General features: G+C 44.1%; 1 protein-coding gene across 1 annotated transcript in view; it reads left to right on the forward strand.

Annotated features, from left to right (window-relative positions):
* LOC139583244 (junctophilin-1-like) overlaps positions 1-27,872 on the forward strand; it is a 102,339-nt gene that overhangs the window by 57,334 nt on the left and 17,133 nt on the right. The window contains exon 4 of the mRNA XM_071414097.1: positions 13,596-13,714. Coding sequence (XP_071270198.1) covers positions 13,596-13,714 — 119 coding nt within the window. The remainder of the gene's footprint in view (positions 1-13,595; positions 13,715-27,872) is intronic.

Consider the following 27,872-nt stretch of genomic DNA (forward strand, 5'->3'; position numbering starts at 1 on the left):
CCTGATACTGTCTCCTCTCTGACCCCTTTAATCAGCATCCTGGTCCTGATACTGTCTCCTCTCTGACCTCTTTAATCAGCATCCTGGTCCTGCTACTGTCTCCTCTCTGACCTCTTTATTCAGCGTCCTGATACTGTCTCCTCTCTGACCTCTTTAATCAGCATCCTGGTCCTGATACTGTCTCCTCTCTGACCCCTTTAATCAGCATCCTGGTCCTGCTACTGTCTCCTCTCTGACCTCTTTATTCAGCGTCCTGATACTGTCTCCTCTCTGACCTCTTTAATCAGCATCCTGGTCCTGCTACTGTCTCCTCTCTGACCTCTTTATTCAGCGTCCTGATACTGTCTCCTCTCTGACCTCTTTAATCAGCATCCTGGTCCTGCTACTGTCTCCTCTCTGACCTCTTTAATCAGCATCCTGGTCCTGCTACTGTCTCCTCTCTGACCTCTTTAATCAGCATCCTGGTCCTGCTACTGTCTCTGACCTCTTTCTTCATTATCCTGCACTATCATCCTGTCTGTGTCAACTGGATTAGGTTTATGTAAGTGATAATGCGCGAGAAGCTTGTGTTTTATGGATAATGGCACGTTGAGGGCCGGCAAACTGTGCCATTATATCTTCCAAACACCGGCTTCAAGGGCATTATAACGTTCATACAACCGTTACCAACATATTCAAATAATTATTGACAAATATTCATAAAATGTTTTTTGGGGGGGTTGATTTATTTATACTGTTTCATCCTTCCACGAGGAAAAAGTCCTGAGGTTGCTCCCCAAGCCGTCGTTTTGTTTCCCAGCCAAGGTTCATTAGTTTTGATGGCTGTCTGTCTGTCTCTTCCTGACTCCCGACATGATTGTTACTAAATGGGACAATTCAATACTGAAACAATGTTGCAAAAGTACTGAGGCAAACAGTAAAGTTTATACAAATCTCAGCTGTTTGAAAACCAATTGCTAGTTTAAAATAAATGTGAGATAATGTCTAGATGCTTTGTACAGTGGAGATGAAGTTAATAAATTGCCTGGCTGGGCTGATGAGACAGCGGGTTGTGCAGTGAGATGGAACAGAGTAAATTGGCATTTTAACGTCTTAGACTTAGCCCGGTGGTAACTTTGGTTTTAACCAATCAGCATCCAGGATTAGACTCACCCGTTGTATAATATGCAGCATCCTGACCTGCGCTACTATCTTACTGTCTGTCTCAACTAGAGCCCGTAAATATATCCCAAATGGCACCTACTGTAAATGGCGTCCTGCGTGCCAGTCTGTTTAGCTATCATTCCACCTACTGTAACTGGCGTCCTGCGTGCCAGTCTGTTTAGCTATCATTCCACCTACTGTAACTGGCGTCCTGTGTGCCAGTCTGTTTAGCTATCATTCCACCTGCTGTAAATGGCGTCCTGCGTGCCAGTCTGTTTAGCTATCATTCCACCTACTGTAAATGGCGTCCTGCGTGCCAGTCTGTTTAGCTATCATTCCACCTACTGTAAATGGCGTCCTGCGTGCCAGTCTGTTTAGCTATCATTCCACCTACTGTAACTGGCGTCCTGTGTGCCAGTCTGTTTAGCTATCATTCCACCTACTGTAAATGGCGTCCTGCGTGCCAGTCTGTTTAGCTATCATTCTGGTCCTGCTACTGTCTCCTCTCTGACCTCTTTAATCAGCATCCTGGTCCTGATACTGTCTCCTCTCTGACCTCTTTAATCAGCATCCTGGTCCTGCTACTGTCTCCTCTCTGACCTCTTTAATCAGCATTTAAATGTAAATGGCGTCCTGCGTGCCAATCTGTTTAGCTATCATTCCACTCCTCGTCACTCCTAGTCATGTTTGGCATGACTGAAATGTTAGCACAAAGCAGGCTGATATCACCAGGGTAACCAAATGGCACCTTCACCTGTAAAGGTGTCCCACTTACCAACAACAACAGGAGGTCAATGTCATGGTTTTGCAGGGAGACGTACCACATCATTTTGTGCTGGTATTTGACTATTATGAGTTGGCTGACATAGCGTTTGAATGACATAGCATTTTGTTACAGTATTCCATTGCTGTACAGTTGTGGCCAAAAGTTTTGAGAATGACACAAATATTAATTTTCACAAAGTCTGTTGTCTCAGTTTGTATGATGGCAATTTGCATATACTCCAGAATGTTATGAAGAGTGATCAGATGAATATCAATTCATTGCAAAGTCCCTCTTTGCCATGCAAATGAACTGAATCCCCAAAAAACATTTCCACTGCATTTCAGCCCTGCTACAAACGGACCAGCTGACATCATGGCAGTGATTTTCTCGTTAACACAGGTGTGAGTGTTGACGAGGACAAGGCTGGAGATCACTCTGTCATGCTGATTGAGTTCGAATAATAGACTGGAAGCTTCAAAAGGAGGGTGGTGCTTGGAATCATTGTTCTTCCTCTGTCAACCATGGTTACCTGCAAGGAAACACGTGCCGTCATCATTGCTTTGCACAAAAAGGGATTCACAAGCAAGGATATTGCTGCCAGTAAGATTGCACCTAAATCAACCGTTTATCGGATCATCAAGAACTTCAAGGAGAGCGGTTCAATTGTTGTGAAGAAGGCTTCAGGGTGCCCAAGAAAGTCCAGCAAGCACCAGGACCGTCCCCTAAAGTTGATTCAGCTGTGGGATCGGGGCACCACCAGTACAGAGCTTGCTCAGGAATGGCAGCAGGCAGGTGTGAGTGCATCTGCACGCACAGTGAGGCGAAGACTTTTGGAGGATGGCCTGGTACCTAAGAACACAGCCATGAATAAAGAATGGTACCAACACATCCTCCGAGAGCAACTTCTCCCAACCATCCAGCAACAGTTTGGTGACGAACAAGGCCTTTTCCAGCATGATGGAGCGCCTTGCCATAAGGCAAAAAACTAATTGGCTCGGAGAACAAAACATCGATATTTTGGGTCCATGGCCAGGAAACTCCCCAGACCTTAATCCCATTGAGAACTTGTGGTCAATCCTCAAGAGGCGGGTGGACAAACAAAAACCCACAAATTCTGACAAACTCCAAGCATTGATTATGCAAGAATGGGGTGCCATCAGTCAGGATGTGGCCCAGAAGTTAACTGACAGCATGCCAGGGCGGATTGCAGAGGTCTTGAAAAAAGAAGGGTCAACACTGCAAATATTGACTCTTTGCATCAACTTCATGTAATTGTCAATAAAAGCCTTTGACACTTATGAAATGCTTGTAATTATACTTAAGTATTCCATAGTAACATCTGACAAAAATATCTAAAGACACTGAAGCAGAAAACTTTGAAAATGTATATTTGTGTCATTCTCAAAACCTTTGGCCACGACTGTAGTAGAGAACATGTTCTCAGTCAACCTGGTGAAATAAGGGTACACAAATAGTAGATGCTTTTATAAATCTAAATCCTCCTTTTCAAAACACCTCTGTTGGCGTTTAGAGATATTCTTCAAGAATGGGTAAGTATCATTAATTTCTAAGTCCCCAAAAAATGTATGTAGCAACTGCTGATTACCCCTTTAAGTTTTTCTTATGTAGCAAAAATTAGAATATATCCGTCCTACAGCCATCACCTCTAGCGTCACTGCCAGCCATTGATACTAACCCCCACTGACGTACATGAATCATTCTGAAATGATTTGGGTGTCTGGTTTCTCTTGCCCACTGATAGAGTTAGTCAGGCTTAAGTAATCCTGACTTAACACTGGGCTTTCAGATACCTTCTATAGCCACACAGGTTGGGTTCCACACCAGTGTTAATTTGTGCAGACGTTTTGTTATGCTACTGATACTTTAGTGTGTGTGTGTGTGTGTGTGTGTGTGTGTGTGTGTGTGTGTGTGTGTGTGTGTGTGTGTGTGTGTGTGTGTGTGTGTGTGTGTGTGTGTGTGTGTGTGTGTGTGTGTGTGTGTGTGTGTGTGTGTGTGTGTGTGTGTGTGTGTGTGTGTGTGTGGAGGAGAGACTACAACAGTACTAGACTAACCCCGCTGAGAGCCATAGCTTTTCGCATTCCTTTTGGGGTCATGGCTGAAGGTACTGTCCTGGTTAGAAACATGTCACATGACAAATTATCAAGTTCAGTACAGTATGTTGCCCAGTGTAAAGTTCAGTACAGTATGTTGCCCAGTGTAAAGTTCAGTACAGTATGTTGCCCAGTGTAAAGTTCAGTACAGTATGTTGCCCAGTGTAAAGTTCGGTACAGTATGTTGCCCAGTGTAAAGTTCAGTACAGTATGTTGCCCAGTGTAAAGTTCAGTACAGTATGTTGCCCAGTGTAAAGTTCGGTACAGTATGTTGCCCAGTGTAAAGTTCAGTACAGTATGTTGCCCAGTGTAAAGTTCAGTACAGTATGTTGCCCAGTGTAAAGTTCAGTACAGTATGTTGCCCAGTGTAAAGTTCAGTACAGTATGTTGCCCAGTGTAAAGTTCAGTACAGTATGTTGCCAGTTTTAAGTTCAGTACAGTATGTTGCCCAGTGTAAAGTTCAGTACAGTTTGTTGCCAGTGTAAAGTTCAGTACAGTATGTTGCCTAGTGTAAAGTTCAGTACAGTATGTTGCCAGTGTAAAGTTCAGTACAGTATGTTGCCCAGTGTAAAGTTCGGTACAGTATGTTGCCCAGTGTAAAGTTCAGTACAGTATGTTGCCCAGTGTAAAGTTCAGTACAGTATGTTGCCCACTGTAAAGTTCGGTACAGTATGTTGCCCACTGTAAAGTTCGGTACAGTATGTTGCCCAGTGTAAAGTTCAGTACAGTATGTTGCCCAGTGTAAAGTTCAGTACAGTATGCTGCCCAGTGTAAAGTTCAGTACAGTATGTTGCCCAGTGTAAAGTTTGGTTTAGTATGTTGCCAGTGTAAAGTTCAGTACAGTATGTTGCCAGTGTAAAGTTCAGTACAGTATGTTGCCAGTGTAAAGTTCGGTACAGTATGTTGCCCAGTGTAATGTTCGGTACAGTATGTTGCCCAGTGTAAAGTTCAGTACAGTATGTTGCCCAGTGTAAAGTTCGGTACAGTATGAAAGGCACACGGACACCCACACTTCAGGTTGAATAGTTTTTTATCTGCAGTAAAAGATATCAAACAGTATGATAACAGGAATTACAGGACGGTAACAGCCATACGTTCACTGCTCTCAGAATATCTCTCAGACTCAAACCACAATGTGATCGTATAGTATACGATTGAAGTCTGAAGTTTACATACACTTAGTTTGGAGTCATTAAAACTCGCTTTACACCCACTCCAAAAATTTCTGGATCACAAACTATAGTTTTGGAAAGTCGGTTAGGTCATCTACTTCGTGCATGACACAAGTCATTTTTCCAACAATTGTTTACAGACAGATTATTTCACTGTATCACAATTCCAGTGGGTCAGAAGTTTACATACACTAAGTTGACTGTGCCTTTAAACAGCTTGGAAAATTCCAGAAAATGATGTCATGGCTTTAGAAGCTTCAGATAGGCTAATTGACATCATTTGAGTCAATTGGAGGTGTACCTGTGGATGTATTTCAGTGCCTCTTTGCTTGACATCATGGGAAAATCAAAAGAAATCAGCCACGACCTCAGAAAAAAAATTGTAGACCTCCACAACTCTGGTTCATCCTTGGGAGCAATTTCCAAACACCTGAAGGTACCACATTCATCTGTACAAACAATAGCATGCAGGTATAAACACCATGGGACCACGCAGCCGTCATACCACTCAGGAAGGAGACGCGTTCTATCTCCTAGAGATAAACGTACTTTGGTGCGAAAAGAGCAAATTACTTTTCCAGACTATGGTTTGTAACTGCACATTGGGACAAAGATCGTACTTTTTGGAGAAATGTCCTCTGGTCTGATGAAACAAAAATAGAACTGTTTGGCCATAATGACCATCGTTATGTTTGGAGGAAAAAGGGGGAGGCTTGCAAGCCGAAGAACACCATCCCAACTGTGAAGCACGGGGGTGGCAGCATCATGTGGGGGTGCTTTGCTGCAGGAGGGACTGGTGCACTTCACAAACTAGATTGCATCATGAGGGGGGGAAATTATGTGGATATATTGAAGCAACATCTCAAGACTTCAGTCAGGAAGATAAAGCTTGGTCGCAAATGGGTCTTCCAAATGGACAATGACCCCAAGCATACTTCCAAAGTTATGGCAAAATGGCTTAAGGACAACAAAGTCAAGGTATTGGAGTGACCATCACAAAGCCCTGACTCAGTTACACCAGGGCCAAAATTCACCTGTAACGATATTCGTCTTCGTCGGATGAGGAGGAAGGATCGGACCAAAACGCAGCGTCGTAAGTGTTCATGTTAATTTAATAAATAATCTGAACACTGAAATAACAAAAACAACAAAGAGAGTGAACGAAACGAAACAGTCCTGTCTGGTGCAACAACACAAAACAGAAAACAACTACCCACAACACACAGGTGGAAAAAAGGATACCTAAGTATGGTTCTCAATCAGAGACAACGATAGACAGCTGCCTCTGATTGAGAACCATATCAGGCCAAACACATAGAAATACAAAACAAGGACAACATAGAACACCAGACATAGAATGCCCACCCCAACTCACGAGCTGACCAACCAAAATAGAGACATAAAAAGGATCTCTAAGGTCAGGGCGTGACATCACCCAACTTATTGTGGGAAGCTTGTGGAAGGCTACATGAAACGTTTGACCCAAGTTAAACACAATGCTACCAAATTCTAATTGAGTGTATGTAAACTTCTGACCCACTGGGAATGTGATGAAATAAATAAAAGCTGAAATAAATAATTCTCTCTACTATTATTCTGACATTTCACATTCTTAAAATAAAGTGGTCATCCTATCTGACCTTAGACAGGGAATTTTTACTAGGATTAAATGTCAGGAATTGCGAAGAGTTTAAATGAGAGAGAGAGAGAGAGAGAGAGAAAGACCCCTGCCTACTGCTATATAGATGAGTCCTTTGTCCCTGGTTGATGATGGCTTATTTCTGGACCGGAAGCCATTTTAATATCTCAACTGGCCCCGCACGCAGCCGCACTCCATTAAAGCTTGAGGCATCTGACAAATTTGATTTTTAAACAGGACGCCTCACTGTCCAAGGACTGGAGCTTAATAAGATCATACTGATGAGGAGACAGGGATGGTGGAAGAGAGAGAGAGAGGGGGGATGGGGGGAGAGGGATACAGAGAGAGAGAGGGAGGAAAAGAGAGAGGGAGGGTAGAGTGAGGAAAAGAGAGAGGGAGGGTAGAGTGAGGAAAAGAGAGAGGGAGGGAAGAGAGAGATAAGGGTTAAGTAGGTCATCAGAGTTCTCTTTCTGTAGTTTCTATATTGAGTCCTGACTAGTATCATTCAGCAGGAGTCTGGCACGCAAGGCTTTACTGATGAGTCCTGACTAGTATCATTCAGCAGGAGTCTGGCACGCAAGGCTTTACTGATGAGTCCTGACTAGTATCATTCAGCAGGAGTCTGGCACGCAAGGCTTTACTGATGAGTCCTGACTAGTATCATTCAGCAGGAGTCTGGCACGCAAGGCTTTACTGATGAGTCCTGACTAGTATCATTCAGCAGGAGTCTGGCACGCAAGGCTTTACTGATGAGTGCTGACTAATATCATTCAGCAGGAGTCTGGCACGCAAGGCTTTACTGATGAGTCCTGACTAGTATCATTCAGCAGGAGTCTAGCACGCAAGGCTTTACTGATGAGTCCTGACTAGTATCATTCAGCAGGAGTCTGGCACGCAAGGCTTTACTGATGAGTCCTGACTAATATCATTCAGCAGGAGTCTGGCACGCAAGGCTTTACTGATGAGTCCTGACTAGTATCATTCAGCAGGAGTCTAGCACGCAAGGCTTTACTGATGAGTCCTGACTAGTATCATTCAGCAGGAGTCTGGCACGCAAGGCTTTACTGATGAGTCCTGACTAATATCATTCAGCAGGAGTCTGGCACGCAAGGCTTTACTGATGAGTCCTGACTAATATCATTCAGCAGGAGTCTGGCACGCAAGGCTTTACTGATGAGTCCTGACTAGTATCATTCAGCAGGAGTCTGGCACGCAAGGCTTTACTGATGAGTCCTGACTAGTATCATTCAGCAGGAGTCTGGCACGCAAGGCTTTACTGATGAGTCCTGACTAGTATCATTCAGCAGGAGTCTGGCACGCAAGGCTTTACTGATGAGTCCTGACTAGTATCATTCAGCAGGAGTCTGGCACGCAAGGCTTTACTGATGAGTCCTGACTAGTATCATTCAGCAGGAGTCTGGCACGCAAGGCTTTACTGATGAGTCCTGACTAGTATCATTCAGCAGGAGTCTGGCACGCAAGGCTTTACTGATGAGTCCTGACTAGTATCATTCAGCAGGAGTCTGGCACGCAAGGCTTTACTGATGAGTCCTGACTAGTATCATTCAGCAGGAGTCTAGCTGGACTGATGCTATGGTACGTCCTGTCGGTCTCCATTGTCATGTTGGTGTTAGTATTGGTGCCGCTCCACATGACACCCTACTGACCAGAGCCCCATATGAAAGAGATTCATCCATTTTGTTGTTGCCTCCCTTCGTGTAGTGGTGGTCTGGTCGGAGTGTGTTCTGAGTGTGTTCACGAGCCAAATACACACACACACACACACACGGCACCTCACACACACACACACACACACACACTCACAGTGTGTTCACGAGCCAATCTGATCTGCTCTTCATGCTGTCTGTTCAGAATTAGTAATAATTAGTCAATAGAAAATCCTCTATACCAAAAGCAGACTGCTCACAGCCTGTCCTCCTCTATTACCCAGCCGTGGTACCCAGGTACCCAGCCGTGGTACCCAGCCGTGGTGCCCAGCCGTGGTGCCCAGCCGCATCTGTACGCATGCTGTGAAAGAGAGGAGAGTTAGGTTACAAGTGTACCTGCTCTTATCTCACTGGGTTTTCAAAAGGATTTGTGTGTGTGTGTGTGTGTGTGTGTGTGTGTGTGTGTGTGTGTGTGTGTGTGTGTGTGTGTGTGTGTGTGTGTGTGTGTGTGTGTGTGTGTGTGTGTGTGTGTGTGTGTGTGTGTGTGTGTGTGTGTGTGTGTGTGAGAGAGAGAGAGCTATCATCTAACCATTGCGTTGTGCAGTAATGCAGCTCTGTAGTAAAACTAAGCCGTCCATGATCCCAAAAGTCATTAGAGCCTTTTGGCTTCACCTACATGCTGTTGGATATTATTTATTTAACCTTTATTTAACTAGGCAAGTCAGTTAAGAACAAATTCTTATTTACAATGACGGCCTACTAAAAGGCAAAAGTCCTTCTGCAGGGACAGGTATTAAAAATAAAAATATACGACAAAACACACATCTTGACAAGAGAGACTACACAACAATACATAGAGACCCAAGACAACAACACAGCATGGTAGCAACACAACATGGTAGCAACACAACATGGTAGCAACACAACATGGTAGCAACACAACATGGTAGCAACACAACATGGTAGCAGCACAACATGGTAGCAACACAACATGGTAGCAACACAACATGGTAGCAACACAACATGGTAGCAGCACAACATGGTAGCAGCACAACATGGTAGCAACACAACATGGTAGCAACACAACATGGTAGCAGCACAACATGGTAGCAACACAACATGGTAGCAACACAACATGGTAGCAACACAACATGGTAGCAACACAACATGGTAGCAGCACAACATGGTAGCAGCACAACATGGTAGCAACACAACATGGTAGCAACACAACATGGTAGAAGCACAACATGGTAGCAGCACAACATGGTAGCAACACAACATGGTAGCAACACAACATGGTAGCAACACAACATGGTAGCAGCACAACATGGTAGCAACACAACATGGTAGCAACACAACATGGTAGCAACACAACATGGTAGCAGCACAACATGGTAGCAGCACAACATGGTAGCAACACAACATGGTAGCAACACAACATGGTAGCAGCACAACATGGTAGCAGCACAACATGGTAGAAGCACAACATGGTAGCAGCACAACATGGTAGCAGCACAACATGGTAGCAGCACAACATGGTAGCAGCACAGCATGGTAGCAGAACAGCATGGTAGCAACACAACATGGTAGCAGCACAACATGGTAGAAGCACAACATGGTAGAAGCACAACATGGTAGCAGCACAACATGGTAGCAGCACAACATGGTAGCAGAACAACATGGTAGCAGCACAACATGGTAGCAGAACAACATGGTAGCAACACAACATGGTAGCAGCACAACATGGTAGAAGCACAACATGGTAGAAGCACAACATGGTAGCAGCACAACATGGTAGCAGCACAACATGGTAGCAGAACAACATGGTAGCAGCACAACATGGTAGCAGAACAACAGGGTAGCAGCACAACATGGTAGCAGCACAACATGGTAGCAGCACAACATGGTAGCAGAACAACAGGGTAGCAGCACAACATGGTAGAAGCACAACAGGGTAGCAGCACAAAACATGGTACAAACATTATTGGACACAGACAACAGCACAAAGGCAAGAAGACAATACATCACACGAGCAACCACATTTGTCAGTAAGAGTGTCCATGATGGAGTCTTTGAATGAAGAGATGGAGATCCTGTCCTGCAGCAGAGCAGTGAGATCCTGCGGACTGGATTTAGGTCTTTGTGGGCCAGCCGACAGGCATAGCTCCGTTTGTGAAAGAAGGATTTGGATTTGAGATAGAAGCACAGGGGGTCAGGGTGGTATGTTATCCCTGATGGAGAGAGAGAGAGGTGGGGAGAGACAGAGAGAGAGAGAGAGAGGTGGGGAGAGAGAGAGAGAGAGAGGTGGGGAGAGACAGAGAGAGAGAGAGAGAGAGAGAGAGAGAGGTGGGGAGAGACAGAGAGAGAGAGAGAGAGAGAGAGAGAGGTGGGGAGAGAGAGAGACAGAGAGAGAGAGACAGAGAGAGAGAGAGATGATGATGAGAGAGGGAGAGCGAGACAGAGAGCGAGAGAGGGAGGGAGAGAGAGGCAGAGAGAAAGAGAGAGAGAGAGACAGACAGAGAGACAGAGATAGAGAGAGAGAGAGGATGAGAGAGCGAGAGAGGGAGGGAGAGAGAGGCAGAGAGAAAGAGAGAGAGACAGACAGAGAGACAGAGAGACAGAGAGAGAGAGAGAGAGAGAGAGAGAGACAGAGAGAGAGAGAGACAGAGACAGAGACAGAGACAGAGACAGAGACAGAGAGAGAGAGAGAGAGAGAGAGAGAGAGAGAGAGAGAGAGAGAGAGAGAGAGAGACAGAGAGAGACAGAGACAGAGACAGAGACAGAGACAGAGACAGAGACAGAGAGAGAGAGAGAGACAGAGACAGAGAGAGACAGAGACAGAGACAGACAGGCAGACATGGCTCTCAAGAGAAGACAGGCTATGTGTTCACTGCCCACAAAATGAGGTGGAAACTGAGCTGCACTTCCTAACCTCCTGCCCAATGTATGACCATATTAGAGAGACATATTTCCCTCAGATTACACAGATCCACAAAGAATTCGAAAACAAATCCAATTTTGATAAACTCCCATATCTACTGGGTGAAATTCCACAGTGTGCCATCACAGCAGCAAGATTTGTGACCTGTTGCCACAAGAAAAGGGCAACCAGTGAAGAACAAACACCATTGTAAATACAACCCATATTTATGTTTATTTATTTTAACTTGTGTGCTTTAACCATTTGTACATTGTTACAACACTGCATATACAGTGGGGAGAACAAGTATTTGATACACTGCCGATTTTGCAGGTTTTCCTACTTACAAAGCATGTAGAGGTCTGTAATTTTTATCATAGGTACACTTCAACTGTGAGAGACGGAATCTAAAACAAAAATCCAGAAAATCACATTGTATGATTTTTAAGTAATTCATTTGCATTTTATTGCATGACATAAGTATTTGATCACCTACCAACCAGTAAGAATTCCGGCTCTCACAGACCTGTTAGTTTTTCTTTAAGAAGCCCTCCTGTTCTCCACTCATTACCTGTATTAACTGCACCTGTTTGAACTCGTTACCTGTATAAAAGACACCTGTCCACACACTCAATCTAACAGACTCCAACCTCTCCACAATGGCCAAGACCAGAGAGCTGTGTAAGGACATCAGGGATAAAATTGTAGACCTGCACAAGGCTGGGATGGGCTACAGGACAATAGGCAAGCAGCTTGGTGAGAAGGCAACAACTGTTGGCGCAATTATTAGAAAATGGAAGAAGTTCAAGATGACGGTCAATCACCCTCGGTCTGGGGCTCCATGCAAGATCTCACCTCGTGGGGCATCAATGATCATGAGGAAGGTGAGTTATCAGCCCAGAACTACACGGCAGGACCTGGTCAATGACCTGAAGAGAGCTGGGACCACAGTCTCAAAGAAAACCATTAGTAACACACTACACCGTCATGGATTAAAATCCTGCAGCGCACGCAAGGTCCACCTGCTCAAGCCAGCGCATGTCCAGGCCCGTCTGAAGTTTGCCAATGACCATCTGGATGATCCAGAGGAGGAATGGGAGCAGGTCATGTGGTCTGATGAGACAAAAATAGAGCTTTTTGGTCTAAACTCCACTCGCCGTGTTTGGAGGAAGAAGAAGGATGAGTACAACCCCAAGAACACCATCCCAACCGTGAAGCATGGAGGTGGAAACATCATTCTTTGGGGATGCTTTTCTGCAAAGGGTACAGGATGACTGCACCGTATTGAGGGGAGGATGGATGGGGCCATGTATCGCGAGATCTTGGCCAACAACCTCCTTCCCTCAGTAAGAGCATTGAAGATGGGTCGTGGCTGGGTCTTCCAGCATGACAACGACCCGAAACACACAGCCAGGGCAACTAAGGAGTGGCGCCGTAAGAAGCATCTCAAGGTCCTGGAGTGGCCTAGCCAGTCTCCAGACCTGAACCCAATAGAAAATCTTTGGAGGGAGCTGAAAGTCCGTATAGCCCCGCGACAGCCCCGAAACCTGAAGGATCTGGAGAAGATCTGTATGGAGGAGTGGGCCAAAATCCCTGCTGCAGTGTGTGCAAACCTGGTCAAGAACTACAGGAAACGTATGATCTCTGTAATTGCAAACAAAGGTTTCTGTACCAAATATTAAGATCTGCTTTTCTGATGTATCAAATACTTATGTCATGCAATAAAATGCAAATTAATTACTTAAAAATCATACAATGTGATTTTCTGGATTTTTGTTTTAGATTCCGTCTCTCATAGTTGAAGTGTACCCATGATAGAAATTACAGACCTCTACATGCTTTGTAAGTAGGAAAACCTGCAAAATCGGCAGTGTATCAAATACTTGTTCTCCCCACTGTATATAATATGACATTTGTCATGTCTTTATTGTTTTGAAACTTCTGTATGTGTAATGTTTACTGTTCATTTTTATTGTTTATTTCACTTTTGTATATTATCTACCTCACTTGCTTTGGCAATGTTAACACATGTTTCCCATGCCAATAAAGCCCCTTGAATTGAATTGAATTGAATTGACAGAGAGAGAGAGATGATGAGAGAAAGAGAGAGAGAGAGAGAGAGAGATGCGTTGTGAGTGTGTTGCTGTTCTAATGCGGTGTGTGTGTGTGTGTTGCAGGACGGCTCATGCCAGGACGAAGGGAGAGGCAGCAGACCAGGCAGCTCTCTCGGCCAGACAAGATTGTGACATTGCTAGGGCCGTCTCTAGGGAGCTGTCCCCAAACTTCCACCAACCAGGTAACATTCCAGACCACCAGATTCATTATCACGTAACTGCCATGTATCAGTCCATTCACTATGTGTTAGTCAGAGCCAGATCAAAGGTTCTGAGTTTGATGCACAGAAACATAAGAGTTTGATGCACAGAACTATACATTTATCTGACTTCAGCAACTCGCCAGGTAACCTGTCGGCCCAATAGCAAAACATCTTGAAGCATGTGTGGACAGCAGACTGGGATAGGGAGAGATTGAATATATCCGTAAACACACCAGCCAGCTGGTCTGCTCATGCTCTGAGGACGTATCTAGGGATACCATCTGGGCCGGCAGCCTTGCGAGGGTTAACAAGTTTAAATGTCTTACTCATGTGGGTCACGGAGAAGCAGTCCTTGGTAGCGGGCCACGTCTGTGGCACTGTATTATCCTCAAAGCGGGCAAAGAAGGTGTTTAGTTTGTCTGGAAGCAAGACGTCGGTGTCCGTGACGTGGCTAGTTTTCTTTTTGTAGTCAGCGATTGTCTGTAGACCCTGTCACATACGTCTCGTGTCTGAGCCGTTGAATTGCAGCTCTACTTTGTCTCTATACTGACATTTTGCTTGTTTGATTGCCTTGCGGAGGGAATAGCTACACTGTTTGTATTCGGTCATGTTTCCGGTCGCCTAGCCCTGATTAAAAACGCTGGTTTGCGCATTCAGTTTTGCGCGAATGCTGCCATCAATCCACGGTTTCTGGTTGGGGAAGGTGTTAATAGTCACAGTGGGTACAACATCTCCTATGCACTTCCTTATAAACTCACTCACTGAATCAAATCAAATCAAATGTATTTATATAGCCCTTCTTACATTAGCTGATATCTCAAAGTGCTGTACAGAAACCCAGCCTAAAACCCCAAACAGCAAGCAATGCAGGTGTAGAAGCACGGTGGCTAGGAAAAACTCCCTAGAAAGGCCAAAACCTAGGAAGAAACCTAGAGAGGAACCAGGCTGTGAGGGGTGGCCAGTCCTCTTCTGGCTGTGCCGGGTGGAGATTAGAGAGGAGCAAAATGGAGTCGTGGTCAGATTTGCCGAAAGGAGGGCGCGGGAGGGCCTTGTATGCATCGCAGAAGTTAGAGTAGCAGTGATCCAGTGTATTGCCAGTAGGAGTGCTACAATCAATATGCTGATAGAATTTAGGTAGCCTTTTTCTCAAATTTGCTTTGTTAAAATACCCAGCTACAATAAATGCAGCCTCAGGATATATGGTTTCCAGTTTACATAGAGTCCAGTGAAGTTCCTTGAGGGCCGTCGTGGTATCGGCTTGAGGGGGGATATACACGGCTGTATACAATTTTTTTAAATGTACTTTATTTTACTAGGCAAGTCAGTTAAGAACAAATTCTTATTTTCAATGATGGCCTAGGAACAGTGGGTTAACTGCCTTGTTCAGGGGCAGAACGACAGATTTGTACCTTGTCAGCTCGGGGATTCGATCTTGCAACCTTTTGGTTACTAGTCCAACGCTCTAACCACTAGGCTACCTGCCTATAACCAAGGAGAAATCTCTAGGGACATAATACGGTCGGCATTTGATTGTGAAGAGTTCTTGGTCCGTGAAACAGAAGGACTTGAGTTCCTAGCCGTGGTATGTTGTTAATCATGAAACATACACCCCCGCCCTTCTTCTTCCCGGAGAGATGTTTATTCCTGTTGGCGCGACGCACTGAGAATCCAGGTGGCTGTATCGACTACAACAGTATATCCTGAGAGAGCCATGTTTCCGTGAAACAGAGTACGTTACAATCCCTGATGTCTCTCTCTTGCCCTGAATTCGTCGACCTTGTAATCTAGAGCCTGGACGTTAGTGAGTAATATAAGCGGTGGGTGGTGTGCGCGCCTCTAAAGACCAGAAGACCGCTGTCTGCCTCTTCTCCGGCGCCGTTGTTTTGGGTCGACCTTTAGAATCAGTTCAGATGCCCTGGGTGGTTCGGACAAAGGATCCACTTCGGGAAGGCCGTATTCCTGGTCGTAGTGTTGGTAAGTTGACGTCTCTCTGATATCCAATAGTTCTTAAGATTTTCTGGCCTAACAATGTAAGAAATAATACATAACGTTTTTTTAATAAATACTGCCAAGTTTCCTAAGGACTAGAAGTGAGGCAGCCCTCTCTGTCGGCACCATCTTGCGTATCAAACCTGTCCTTATACAAACAGGCCCCTATACAAAACAGGACCCTATGAAAACCGTCCAGGATAGATAGTACAGTAGACGTACACAGTAAACTCATTGCAGCCCCAGGTACCAGGTAACAGTTTCCCGGTAACAGTTACCAGGTACCAGGTCCAGGGTTAAAGTTAGAGCCTGAGGGTGTGGTTGGTTTAAGCAGCGGTTAGGGTTAGGGTTGGTGCACTATATAGGGATTAGGGTGCCATTCACTACAGAGACGTCTGGTATTCTGGGTCATTTTAGACCAGAGTCTGTGAGGAAGGTTTCTTAGACCACAATGAACCACCGTGTTTCAGCTCTGACAAAAACAGACCGTTAGGACGTGGTAGGAATGGGTACAGTACAGTACAGAATGACTTCTTTCAGACTCAAGAGGGGAATTGGAAGAGCAAGGCTCAGTTGGTAGAGCATTCTTCTTGCAACGGCAGGATAGTGGGTTTGATTTCCGGGACCACCCATACGTAAAAATATTATATTCACGCTTGACTGTAAGTTGCTTTGGATAAAAGTGTCTGCTAACATCATTATAACATATATATTACACACACACACACACCACACACATACACACACACACACACACACACACCACACACACACACACACACACACACACACACAGGCTGTGCTATACCTTATCCTATATCTCCTCCGTTATTAAATCATAAAAGTGCAAAAGATTGAAAATATTTGAGGCATGTTGCCAGTTTTTTGGTAGTTTTTTTATTGGAGTTTGAAGGTAGGCCTTGAAATACATCCACAGGTACACCTCCAATTGACTCAAATGATGTCAATTAGCCTATCAGAAGCTTCTAAAGCCATGACATCATTTTCTGGAATTGTTTAAAGGCACAGTCAACTTAATGTATGTAAACTTCTGACCCACTGGAATTGTGAAATAATCTGTCTGTAAACAATTGTTGGAAAAGTTACTTGTGTCACGCACACAGTAGATGTCCTAACCAACTTGCCAAAACTAGTCCGGGTAGCCATTTGATTGCCTGTTCAGGAGTCTTATGACTTGGGGGTAAAAGCTGTTAAGGAGCCTTTTGGTCCTAGACTTGGCGCTCCGGTACTGCTTGCCATGCGGTAGCAGAGAGAATTAATTTGATTTAAAAATACCCTGATATTGTAGATTATTTTGTTTTAGGAAAATATTTATCAATAATTAAAAACAGGTTTGGAGAGCCTTTACGCTCGAAAGAAAGAAAATGGTGGTTTGATTCACTACAGACCCTGGTTCGATTCCAGGCTGTATCACAACCGGCCTTGATTGGGAGTCCCATAGGGCGGCGCACAATTAGTCCAGCGTCGTCCGGGTTTGGCCGGGGTAGGCCGTCATTGTAAATAAGATTATGTTCTTAACTGACTTGCCTAGTTAAATAAAGGTTAAATAAAATATTGATTACATTAGAAAAACAATTAACTATAAGCTTGGGTTACTATACAGATCTAAGAATTGATTTACTGTATCTATTAGAAAGACCTTAGTAACACACCTGCCGCTTCCTGTCCTAGACTAAGGTGACATCATCTTTCAAAACACAACCAAGTCCTTACTTTGCGAATTACATGTCATTTACAACAATCTTTTCAGATTCGATCTTGGATGTAAGACCCATCATTGCACAATGTCTGAGTCACTAAATGTCATTTCCAAACAGAAGACAACAGCCTTGGTATCACTTTCTTTTTGAATGTATCCACTTAAATGTCCCTTTATATACAGTGTATTTAAGCAATAAGGCACGAGGGGGTGTGGTTTATGGCCAATATACCACGGCTAAGGGCTGTTCTTACATACGACGCAAGGCGGTATATTGGCCATATACCACAAACCCCCGAGGTGCCTTATTGCTATTATAAACCGGTTATCAACGTAATCAGAGCAGTAAAAATAAATGTTTTGTCATACCCGTGGTATACGGTCTGATATACCACGGCTGTCGGCCAATCAGCATTCAGGGCTCGAAATACCCAGTTTATAAAAAGGAAAAAACCTAACTTTACAAGACTCACACTACTCCTTAAGACCACAGCAGCAATTACACACCCCGAGGGTACATCATGAGGTTACAAGAAGATCTTTCAGATCCAAAAGGCCCAACTGACTGGAATCATTTACCTATAGAAATCAGGGCATTAAATTATCACAGTGAATTTAAGAAATCCTTTTTTTTCTAATTTTAAGGACAAACTGTTTGTGTTTTTTAACTAATAGAAACATCACCGTGAAGATATTAGTAAATATGTATGTATGTACTCTACCGATCAAAAGTTTTAGAACACCTACTCATTCAAGGGTTTTTCTTTATTTTTTTACTATTTTCTACATTGTAGAATAATAGTGAAGACATTAAAACTATGAAATAACACATATGGAATCATGTAGTAACCACAGAAGTGTGAAAGAAAATCAAAATATATTTCATATTTGAGATTCTTCAAATGGCCACCCTTTGCCTTGATGACAGCTTTGCACACTCTTGGCATTATCTCAACCAGCTTCACCTGGAATTCTTTTCCAACAGTTTTGAAGGAGTTCCCACATATGCTGAGCACTTGTTGGCTGCTTTTCCTTCACTCTGCATTCCAACTCATCCCAAACCATCTCAATTTGGTTGAGATCAGGGGATTGTGGAGGCCAGGTCATCTGATGCAGCACTACATCACTATCCTTCTTGGTCAAATAGCCCTTACACAAACTGGAGGTGTGTTGGGTCATTGTCCTGTTGAAAAACAAATGATAGTCCCACCGAACCAGATGGGATGGCGTATCGCTGCAGAATGCTGTGCTGTGCTGGTTAAGTGTGCCTGGAATTCTAAATAAATCACAGACAGTGTCACCAGCAAAGCACCCCCACACCATCACACCTCCTCCTCCATGCTTTACGGTTGCAATAGTTGTATTAGTTGTATTAGTAGTTGTAGCAGTAGTTGTATTAGTAGTTGTAGCAGTATTTGTATTAGTTGTATTAGTAGTTGTAGTAGTATTTTTATTAGTTGTATTAGTTGTATTAGTTGTATTAGTTGTATTAGTAGTTGTATTAGTTGTATTAGTTGTTGTAGCAGTAGTTGTATTAGTAGTTGTAGCAGTAGTTGTATTAGTAGTTGTAGTTGTATTAGTTGTATTAGTTGTTGTAGCAGTAGTTGTATTAGTAGTTGTAGCAGTATTTGTATTAGTTGTATTAGTAGTTGTAGCAGTATTTTTATTAGTTGTATTAGTTGTATTAGTTGTATTAGTAGTATTAGTAGTTGTATTAGTTGTATTAGTTGTTGTAGCAGTAGTTGTATTAGTAGTTGTAGCAGTAGTTGTATTAGTAGTTGTAGTTGTATTAGTTGTATTAGTTGTATTAGTTGTTGTAGCAGTAGTTGTATTAGTAGTTGTAGCAGTATTTGTATTAGTTGTATTAGTAGTTGTAGCAGTATTTTTATTAGTTGTATTAGTAGTTGTAGCAGTATTTTTATTAGTTGTATTAGTAGTTGTAGTTAGTAGCATTCGTTTTATTAGTTGAAGGCTTGTTAGTACTTTTTATTTTGTTATTATTATTTCATTGTTATTATTATTAGACAGTAGTTGCCATATTATTCTTGTCACTAATTATTGTTCATTTTATTATTATTTGGACACTTGAAAACGAGATGCTGCCTCAAGAGATTTCATCCTGCAAAATGTCAAATAAATACATGTTATTTTTAATTCTGTAGTAGCATCTGCAAATATATAAATGTCCCTCTTATCTAGTCTAAGACACACACACACACACACACACACACACAAAGATACGCACCTACACACACACACACACACACACACACACACACACAAAGATACGCACCTACACACACACACACACACACACATACACACAGAGTGCCCCGTGCGTGCATCGTGTATTCTGTTTGGTTACTATCGTATTTTCTGACTGACTCTTGTGGCTGACATACTCTGGCATGTGTGATTCAAATCAAATCAAGGCCACTCACACATAAAGAGCTTATTTAACTAATCTGACCTTCCATATCTCTCGCTCTCTCCGTCACGTGTCACTGCATGTGAACGACCCCCCTCCAGCTCACTCTCCTCCCTCTCCTGGCTCCCTTGCTCAGAACAACAGAAGAGAAAGACAATGATGAGTAGTTAGATGTACACAATAATGCGATTATTGTGGATAGTCAGATTAATATAGTAGTTTGTTTTAAAACGATTTCCCTAATAATCCTGTTTCCATGGAGACATCGTAAATCAGGATTAAAAATGCAGGAAATCGCCAATCATTATCGACGTTCTACCACAGCAAACATGTTCATTTTGGGAAGCGTATTTTACTCTGAGTTCAGACATATGAAGTTTGCATGTGAAAACTACTTCGAAGACACATACATTACATTGTGTTGTCACTGGCACTAAAGAGGGAGGCTCCTCAGCTGGTACTAGCATGCACAGATCAAATACACCACTGAATTGCCAATTAAAGTTTTAACATGTCGTAATCATTGCAAAGATTGTTCAGAAAACGAGGTGTTTTAATCAGCGTATGTTTACTTTGATTTAAATAAATTCAAAGTTGTTATAAGTCACATAGTACACATATTTAGTAGTCCCTGAAATGTAGCGAAATGATAAGATTAGCAGAGTAAGGTGTTTACATGACTATTGCCATACTCGGCCTTCTGACGTAATCAGTTTAATATCGATTTATCATAATGCATGTAAACGTAGTCATTGACCAAGCCAAACGATTCAACAGTAGTTGGAGGGATCCAAGCATCTGCATATAAAGCTTGGCATTCATCTGTGCTGCTTTCTAGTGTTAGTGTGTGTGTGTGTGTGTGTGTGTGTGTGTGTGTGTGTGTGTGTGTGTGTGTGTGTGTGTGTGTGTGTGTGTGTGTGTGTGTGTGTGTGTGTGTGTGTGTGTGTGTGTGTGTGTGTGTGTGTGTGTACACTACATGGCCAAAGGTATGTGGACATATGGTCTTCCAAAATCTCCTTCCAAAATCTCCTTCCAAAATCATGGGCATTAATATGGAGTTGGTCCCACCTTTGCTGCTATGACAGCCTCCACTCTTCTGGGAAGGCTTTCCACTAGATGTTGGAACATTGCTGCAGGGACTTGCTTCCATTCAGCCACAAGATCATTAGTGAGGTCAGGCACTGATGTTGGGCGATTAGGCCTGGCTTACAGCCGGCGTTCCAATTCATTCCAAAGGTGTTCGATGGGGTTGAGGTCAGGGCTCTGTGCAGGCCAGTCAAGTTCTTCCACACCGATCTCGACAAACCATTTCTTTATGGACCTCGCTTTGTGCACGTGGTCATTGTCATTCTGTAACAGGAAAGGGCCTTCCCCAAATGTTTGACACAAAGTTGGAAGCACAGAATCATCTAGAATGTCATTGTATGCTGTAGCATTAAGATTTCCCCTCACTGGAACTAAAGGGCCCGAACCATGAAAAACATGTGGTTAATGTCACCATTCTTTACAGTTGACACTATACATTAGAGCAGGTAGCGTTCTCCTGGCATCCGCCAAACCCAGATTCGTCCGTCGGACTGACAGAGTTTTACACCACTCCAGCCGACGCCAATCTTAAGCTTGTGAGCGGCTGCTCTGCCACGGAAACCCATTTCGTGAATCTCCTGACGAACAGTTATTGTGCTGACGTTGCTTCCAGAGGCAGTTTGGAACTCGGTAGTGAGTGTTGCAACCGAGAACAGACATTTTTTTTTACTGCTTTGATGTTTGTAGAGAACCACAGGGTGTTGTCCAGGGACACGGTTCATTGCACTCTGGAAGGGCGACATTGTGGAGTTGCCAACGGTGACGGAGAGGTCTTGGAGCGGGCAGGCCTTCCCCAGGAGGAAGAACAGCTCCGTCTGATTGGTGGTTGAGCTTGAGGTGGTGGGTCGGCCTCCAAGCTGAGATATCTGCCAGGCACGCAGAGATGCGTGTCGCCACCTGGGTGTCAGAAGGGGGGAAGGAGAAAAGTAGTTGAGTGTTATCCTCATAGCAGTGATAGGAGAGACCAGGTGACGATATAACGGAGCTGAGTGACTTGGTGTATAGAGAGTAGAGGAGAGGTCCATCCTCATAGCAGTGATAGGAGAGACCATATGAGGATATAACGGAGCTGAGTGACTTGGTGTATAGAGAGAAGAGGAGAGGTCCATCCTCATAGCAGTGATAGGAGAGACCAGGTGACGATATAACGGAGCTGAGTGACTTGGTGTATAGAGAGAAGAGGAGAGGTCCATCCTCATAGCAGTGATAGGAGAGACCATGTGAGGATATGACAGAGCTGAGTGACTTGGTGTATAGAGAGAAGAGGAGAGGTCCATCCTCATAGCAGTGATAGGAGATACCATGAGAGGATATGACGGAGCAGAGTGACTTGGTGTATAGAGAGAAGAGGAGAGGTCCATCCTCATAGCAGTGATAGGAGAGACCATGAGAGGATATGACGGAGCTGAGTGACTTGGTGTATAGAGAGAAGAGGAGAGGTCCATCCTCATAGCAGTGATAGGAGAGACCATGTGAGGATATGACAGAGCTGAGTGACTTGGTGTATAGAGAGAAGAGGAGAGGTCCATCCTCATAGCAGTGATAGGAGAGACCATGTGAGGATATGACAGAGCTGAGTGACTTGGTGTATAGAGAGAAGAGGAGAGGTCCATCCTCATAGCAGTGATAGGAGAGACCATGTGAGGATATGACAGAGCTGAGTGACTTGGTGTATAGAGAGAAGAGGAGAGGTCCATCCTCATAGCAGTGATAGGAGAGACCATATGAGGATATGACAGAGCTGAGTGACTTGGTGTATAGAGAGAAGAAGAGAGGTCCATCCTCATAGCAGTGATAGGAGAGACCATATGAGGATATGACAGAGCTGAGTGACTTGGTGTATAGAGAGAAGAGGAGAGGTCCATCCTCATAGCAGTGATAGGAGAGACCATATGAGGATATGACAGAGCCTAGTGACTTGGTCTATAGAGAGAATAGGAGAGGGCCTAGAACTGAACCCTGGGGGACACTAATAGTGAGAGCACATGGTGCAGACTCAGATCCTCTCTACGTCACCTGGTAGGAGAGACCTGCCAGGTAGGATGCAATCCAAGAGTGTTTCAGAACCTGAGACACCCACTCCTGAGAGGGTGGACAGGAGGATCTGATAGAGCCTGAGAGGGTGGAGAGGAGGATCTGATAGAGCCTGAGACACTCAGCCCTGAGAGGGTGGACAGGAGGATCTGATAGAGCCTGAGAGGGTGGAGAGGAGGATCTGATAGAGCCTGAGAGGGTGGAGAGGAGGATCTGATAGAGCCTGAGACACCCAGCCCTGAGAGGGTGGACAGGAGGATCTGATAGAGCCTGAGAGGGTGGAGAGGAGGATCTGATAGAGCCTGAGACACCCAGCCCTGAGAGGGTGGAGAGGAGGATCTGATAGAGTCTGAGACACCCAGCCCTGAGAGGGTGGAGAGGAGGATCTGACAGAGCCTGAGATGTCCAGCCCTGAGAGGATGGAGAGGAGGATCTGATAGAGTCTGAGACACCCAGCCCTGAGAGGGTGGAGAGGAGGATCTGATAGAGTCTGAGACACCCAGCCCTGAGAGGGTGGAGAGGAGGATCTGATAGAGTCTGAGACACCCAGCCCTGAGAGGGTGGAGAGGAGGATCTGATAGAGACTGAGACACCCAGCACTGAGAGGGTGGAGAGGAGGATCTGACAGAGCCTGAGACTCCCAGCCCTGAGAGGGTGGAGAGGAGGATCTGATAGAGTCTGAGACACCCAGCCCTGAGAGGGTGGAGAGGAGAATCTGATGGTTCACGCTGTCGAAGGCAGTGGATAGGTCTAGGAGGATGAGAACCGAGGAGGGAGAGTCAGCTTTGGCAGTGCGGAGAGCCTCCTTGACACAGAAAAGAGCAGTCTCGGTTGAATGACCCCTTTAAAGCCTGACTGGTTAGAATCAAGAAGATTGTTTTTGAGAGAGATAACGAGAGAGTTGATCAGAGACAGCACACTCAAGTGTTTTGGAAAGAAAAGAAAGAAGGGATACAGGTCTGTAGTTTATGGACATCAGATGAGTCAAGTGTTAGTGTTGGTTTTTCTTGAGGAGGCCAGCAACTCGGGCCATTTTGAAGTCAGAGGGGACGCAGCCAGCTGTCAGGGATGAGTTGATGAGGGAAGTGAGGAATGGGAGAAGGTCTCCAGAGAAAGGGAGGAGAGGAAGGGAGGAGAGGATGGAGTCGAGCGGGCAGGTTGTCGGGCGGCCAGACCTCACTACTCGGGAAGAGGTCAAGGCGTAGAGTAGTTCTGTGTAGTGAGACCAGTGGTGGTCAGTGTGTGTATGTAAAGCACGATGAAAGATGGTATAAATGTTCCTCTTAATATGAGCTGCCAGTCTGTTGGCAGGAGTTGTTAGTTAACGCCGACTGTGTTATTCCTGCTCTGCTTGATGAGCTTATATTATACTGTGACGCTGATAGATGTCTGTTCCTCCGTCTGAATGTACATAGACACACAGTGATAATTGAAAATAGTACAAATAAAGAAAAACCCTTGAATGAGTAGGTGTGTCCAAACTTTTGACTGGTACTGTATATTATTTTATGGTATATTATATTACAGTTAGGGCAGCAGGTAGCCTAGCGGTAAAGAGACACAGTTAGGGCAGCAGGTAGCCTAGCGGTTAAGAGACACAGTTAGGGCAGCAGGTAGCCTAGCGGTTAAGAGACACAGTTAGGGCAGCAGGTAGCCTAGCGGTTAAGAGACACAGTTAGGGCAGCAGGTAGCCTAGCGGTTAAGAGACACAGTTAGGGCAGCAGGTAGCCTAGCGGTTAAGAGACACAGTTAGGGCAGCAGGTAGCCTAGCGGTTAAGAGACACAGTTAGGGCAGCAGGTAGCCTAGTGGTTAAGAGACACAGTTAGGGTAGCAGGTAGCCTAGTGGTTAAAAGACACAGTTAGGGCAGCAGGTAGCCTAGCGGTTAAAAGACACAGTTAGGGCAGCAGGTAGCCTAGCGGTTAAGAGACACAGTTAGGGCAGCAGGTAGCCTAGCGGTTAAGAGACACAGTTAGGGCAGCAGGTAGCCTAGCGGTTAAGAGACGTAGGGCAGCAGGTAGCCTAGCGGTTAAAATACACAGTTAGGGCAGCAGGTAGCCTAGCGGTTAAGAGACACAGTTAGGGCAGCAGGTAGCCTAGTGGTTAAGAGACACAGTTAGGGCAGCAGGTAGCCTAGTGGTTAAGAGACGTAGGGCAGCAGGTAGCCTAGCGGTTAAGAGACACAGTTAGGGCAGCAGGTAGCCTAGTGGTTAAGAGACGTAGGGCAGCAGGTAGCCTAGCGGTTAAGAGACACAGTTAGGGCAGCAGGTAGCCTAGCGGTTAAGAGACGTAGGGCAGCAGGTAGCCTAGCGGTTAAAATACACAGTTAGGGCAGCAGGTAGCCTAGCGGTTAAGAGACACAGTTAGGGCAGCAGGTAGCCTAGTGGTTAAGAGACACAGTTAGGGCAGCAGGTAGCCTAGTGGTTAAGAGACGTAGGGCAGCAGGTAGCCTAGCGGTTAAGAGACACAGTTAGGGCAGCAGGTAGCCTAGTGGTTAAGAGACGTAGGGCAGCAGGTAGCCTAGTGGTTAAGAGACGTAGGGCAGCAGGTAGCCTAGCGGTTAAGAGACACAGTTAGGGCAGCAGGTAGCCTAGCGGTTAAGAGACACAGTTATGGCAGGAGGTATCCTAGCAGTTAAGAGAGTTGGGCCAGTAAACGAAAGATCTCTGGTTTGAATCCCTGAGCAGACTATGTGAAAAATCTGCCGATGTGCCCTTGAACAAGGTACTTAACCCTAATTGCTTCTGTAAGTCGCTCTGGAGAAGAGTGTCTGCTAAATTGCCCAAAAAATTGTGAGAAAGAAATATGTAGCCGTCCCTCACACGTCCGCACACACACCAGTGCTTCCTGTGACTGGTTTTAGGGTCCTCTTGTTAAGGCTCTTCATCCCACATTAAGGTCAGCAGGAGTTAGAGAACAAACCATCAGAACCATGTGTGTGTTGGAGCGTGTGCCTGCTCTCTAGTGTGTGTGTGTGTGTGTGTGTGTGTGTGTGTGTGTGTGTGTGTGTGTGTGTGTGTGTGTGTGTGTGTGTGTGTGTGTGTGTGTGTGTGTGTGTGTGTGTGTGTGTGTGTGTGTGTGTGTGTGTGTGTGTGTGTCCGTTGGCGTGGAAACATGCCCCAGGATTAGCATGAAGCGAGCTGGCATCTGTGGCTGAAACAAAAGCTCTATTACTATGCTGCTGTATTACTATACTACTGTATTACTGTACTACTCTATTACCATACTACTGTATTATTATACTACTGTATTACTATACTACTGTATTACTATACTACTATACTACAATACCACTTTACTGTACTATACTACTTTACTGTACTATGTTACTATACTACTATATTACTATACTACTATATTGCTATACTACTTTACTGTACCATGTTACTATACTACTGTATTATTATACTACTGTATTACTATACTACTTTACTGTACTATGTTACTATACTACTATAGTACTATACTACTATATTACTATACTACTATATTGCTATACTACTCTACTGTACCATGTTACTATACCACTATATTATTATGCTACTATATTACTATACTACTTTACTGTACCATGTACTACTATACTACTATATTACTATACTATATTACTATACTACTTTTCTGTACTATACTACTATATTACTATACTACTTTACTGTACTATGTTGCAATACTACTATATTACTATACTACTATATTACTATGCGACTTTACTGTACTATGTTACTATACTACTATATTACTATACTATATTACTATACTACTATATTGCTATACTACTTTACTGTACTATGTTACTATACTACTATATTACTATACTATATTACTATACTACTATATTACTATACGACTTTACTGTACTATGTTACTATACTACTATATTACTATACTATATTACTATACTACTTTACTGTACTGTATTACTATACTGCTATATTACTATACTACTATATGCCTATGTTACTTTACTGTACTATGTTACTATACTACTGTATTTCTATACTACTATATTACTATACTACTTTAATGTACTATGTTACTATACTACTGTATTACTAGGAGGATGAAGAGTGCAGAGAATGATAGAGGAAGAGAGAGGTTGGAATAGAAGCATAGAGGATAGAGAGAGAAGAGAGAGGTTGGAATATAAGCATAGAGAATATAGAGAGAAGAGAGAGGTTGGAATAGAAGCATAGAGGATAGAGAGAGAAGAGAGAGGTTGGAATAGAAGCATAGAGAATAGAGAGAGAAGAGAGATGTTGGAATAGAAGCATAGAGAATAGAGAGAGAAGAGAGAGGTTGGAATAGAAGCATAGAGAATAGAGAGAGAAGAGAGAGGTTGGAATAGAAGCATAGAGGATAGAGAGAGAAGAGAGAGGTTGGAATAGAAGCATAGAGGATAGAGAGAGAAGAGAGAGGTTGGAATAGAAGCATAGAGAATAGAGAGAGAAGAGAGAGGTTGGAATAGAAGCATAGAGGATAGAGAGAGAAGAGAGAGGTTGGAATAGAAGCATAGAGGATAGAGAGAGAAGAGAGAGGTTGGAATAGAAGCATAGAGGATAGAGAGAGAAGAGAGAGGTTGGAATAGAAGCATAGAGGATAGAGAGAGAAGAGAGAGGTTGGAATAGAAGCATAGAGGATAGAGAGAGAAGAGAGAGGTTGGAATAGAAGCATAGAGAATAGAGAGAGAAGAGAGAGGTTGGAATAGAAGCATAGAGGATAGAGAGAGAAGAGAGAGGTTGGAATAGAAGCATAGAGGATAGAGAGAGAAGAGAGAGGTTGGAATAGAAGCATAGAGGATAGAGAGAGAAGAGAGAGGTTGGAATAGAAGCATAGAGGATAGAGTGAAAGGAGAAAGAGTCTGAGATTTGACAGGTTTGT

Source organism: Salvelinus alpinus, chromosome 8 (genome assembly GCF_045679555.1).
Source record: "Salvelinus alpinus chromosome 8, SLU_Salpinus.1, whole genome shotgun sequence".
Taxonomy (NCBI): domain Eukaryota; kingdom Metazoa; phylum Chordata; class Actinopteri; order Salmoniformes; family Salmonidae; genus Salvelinus; species Salvelinus alpinus.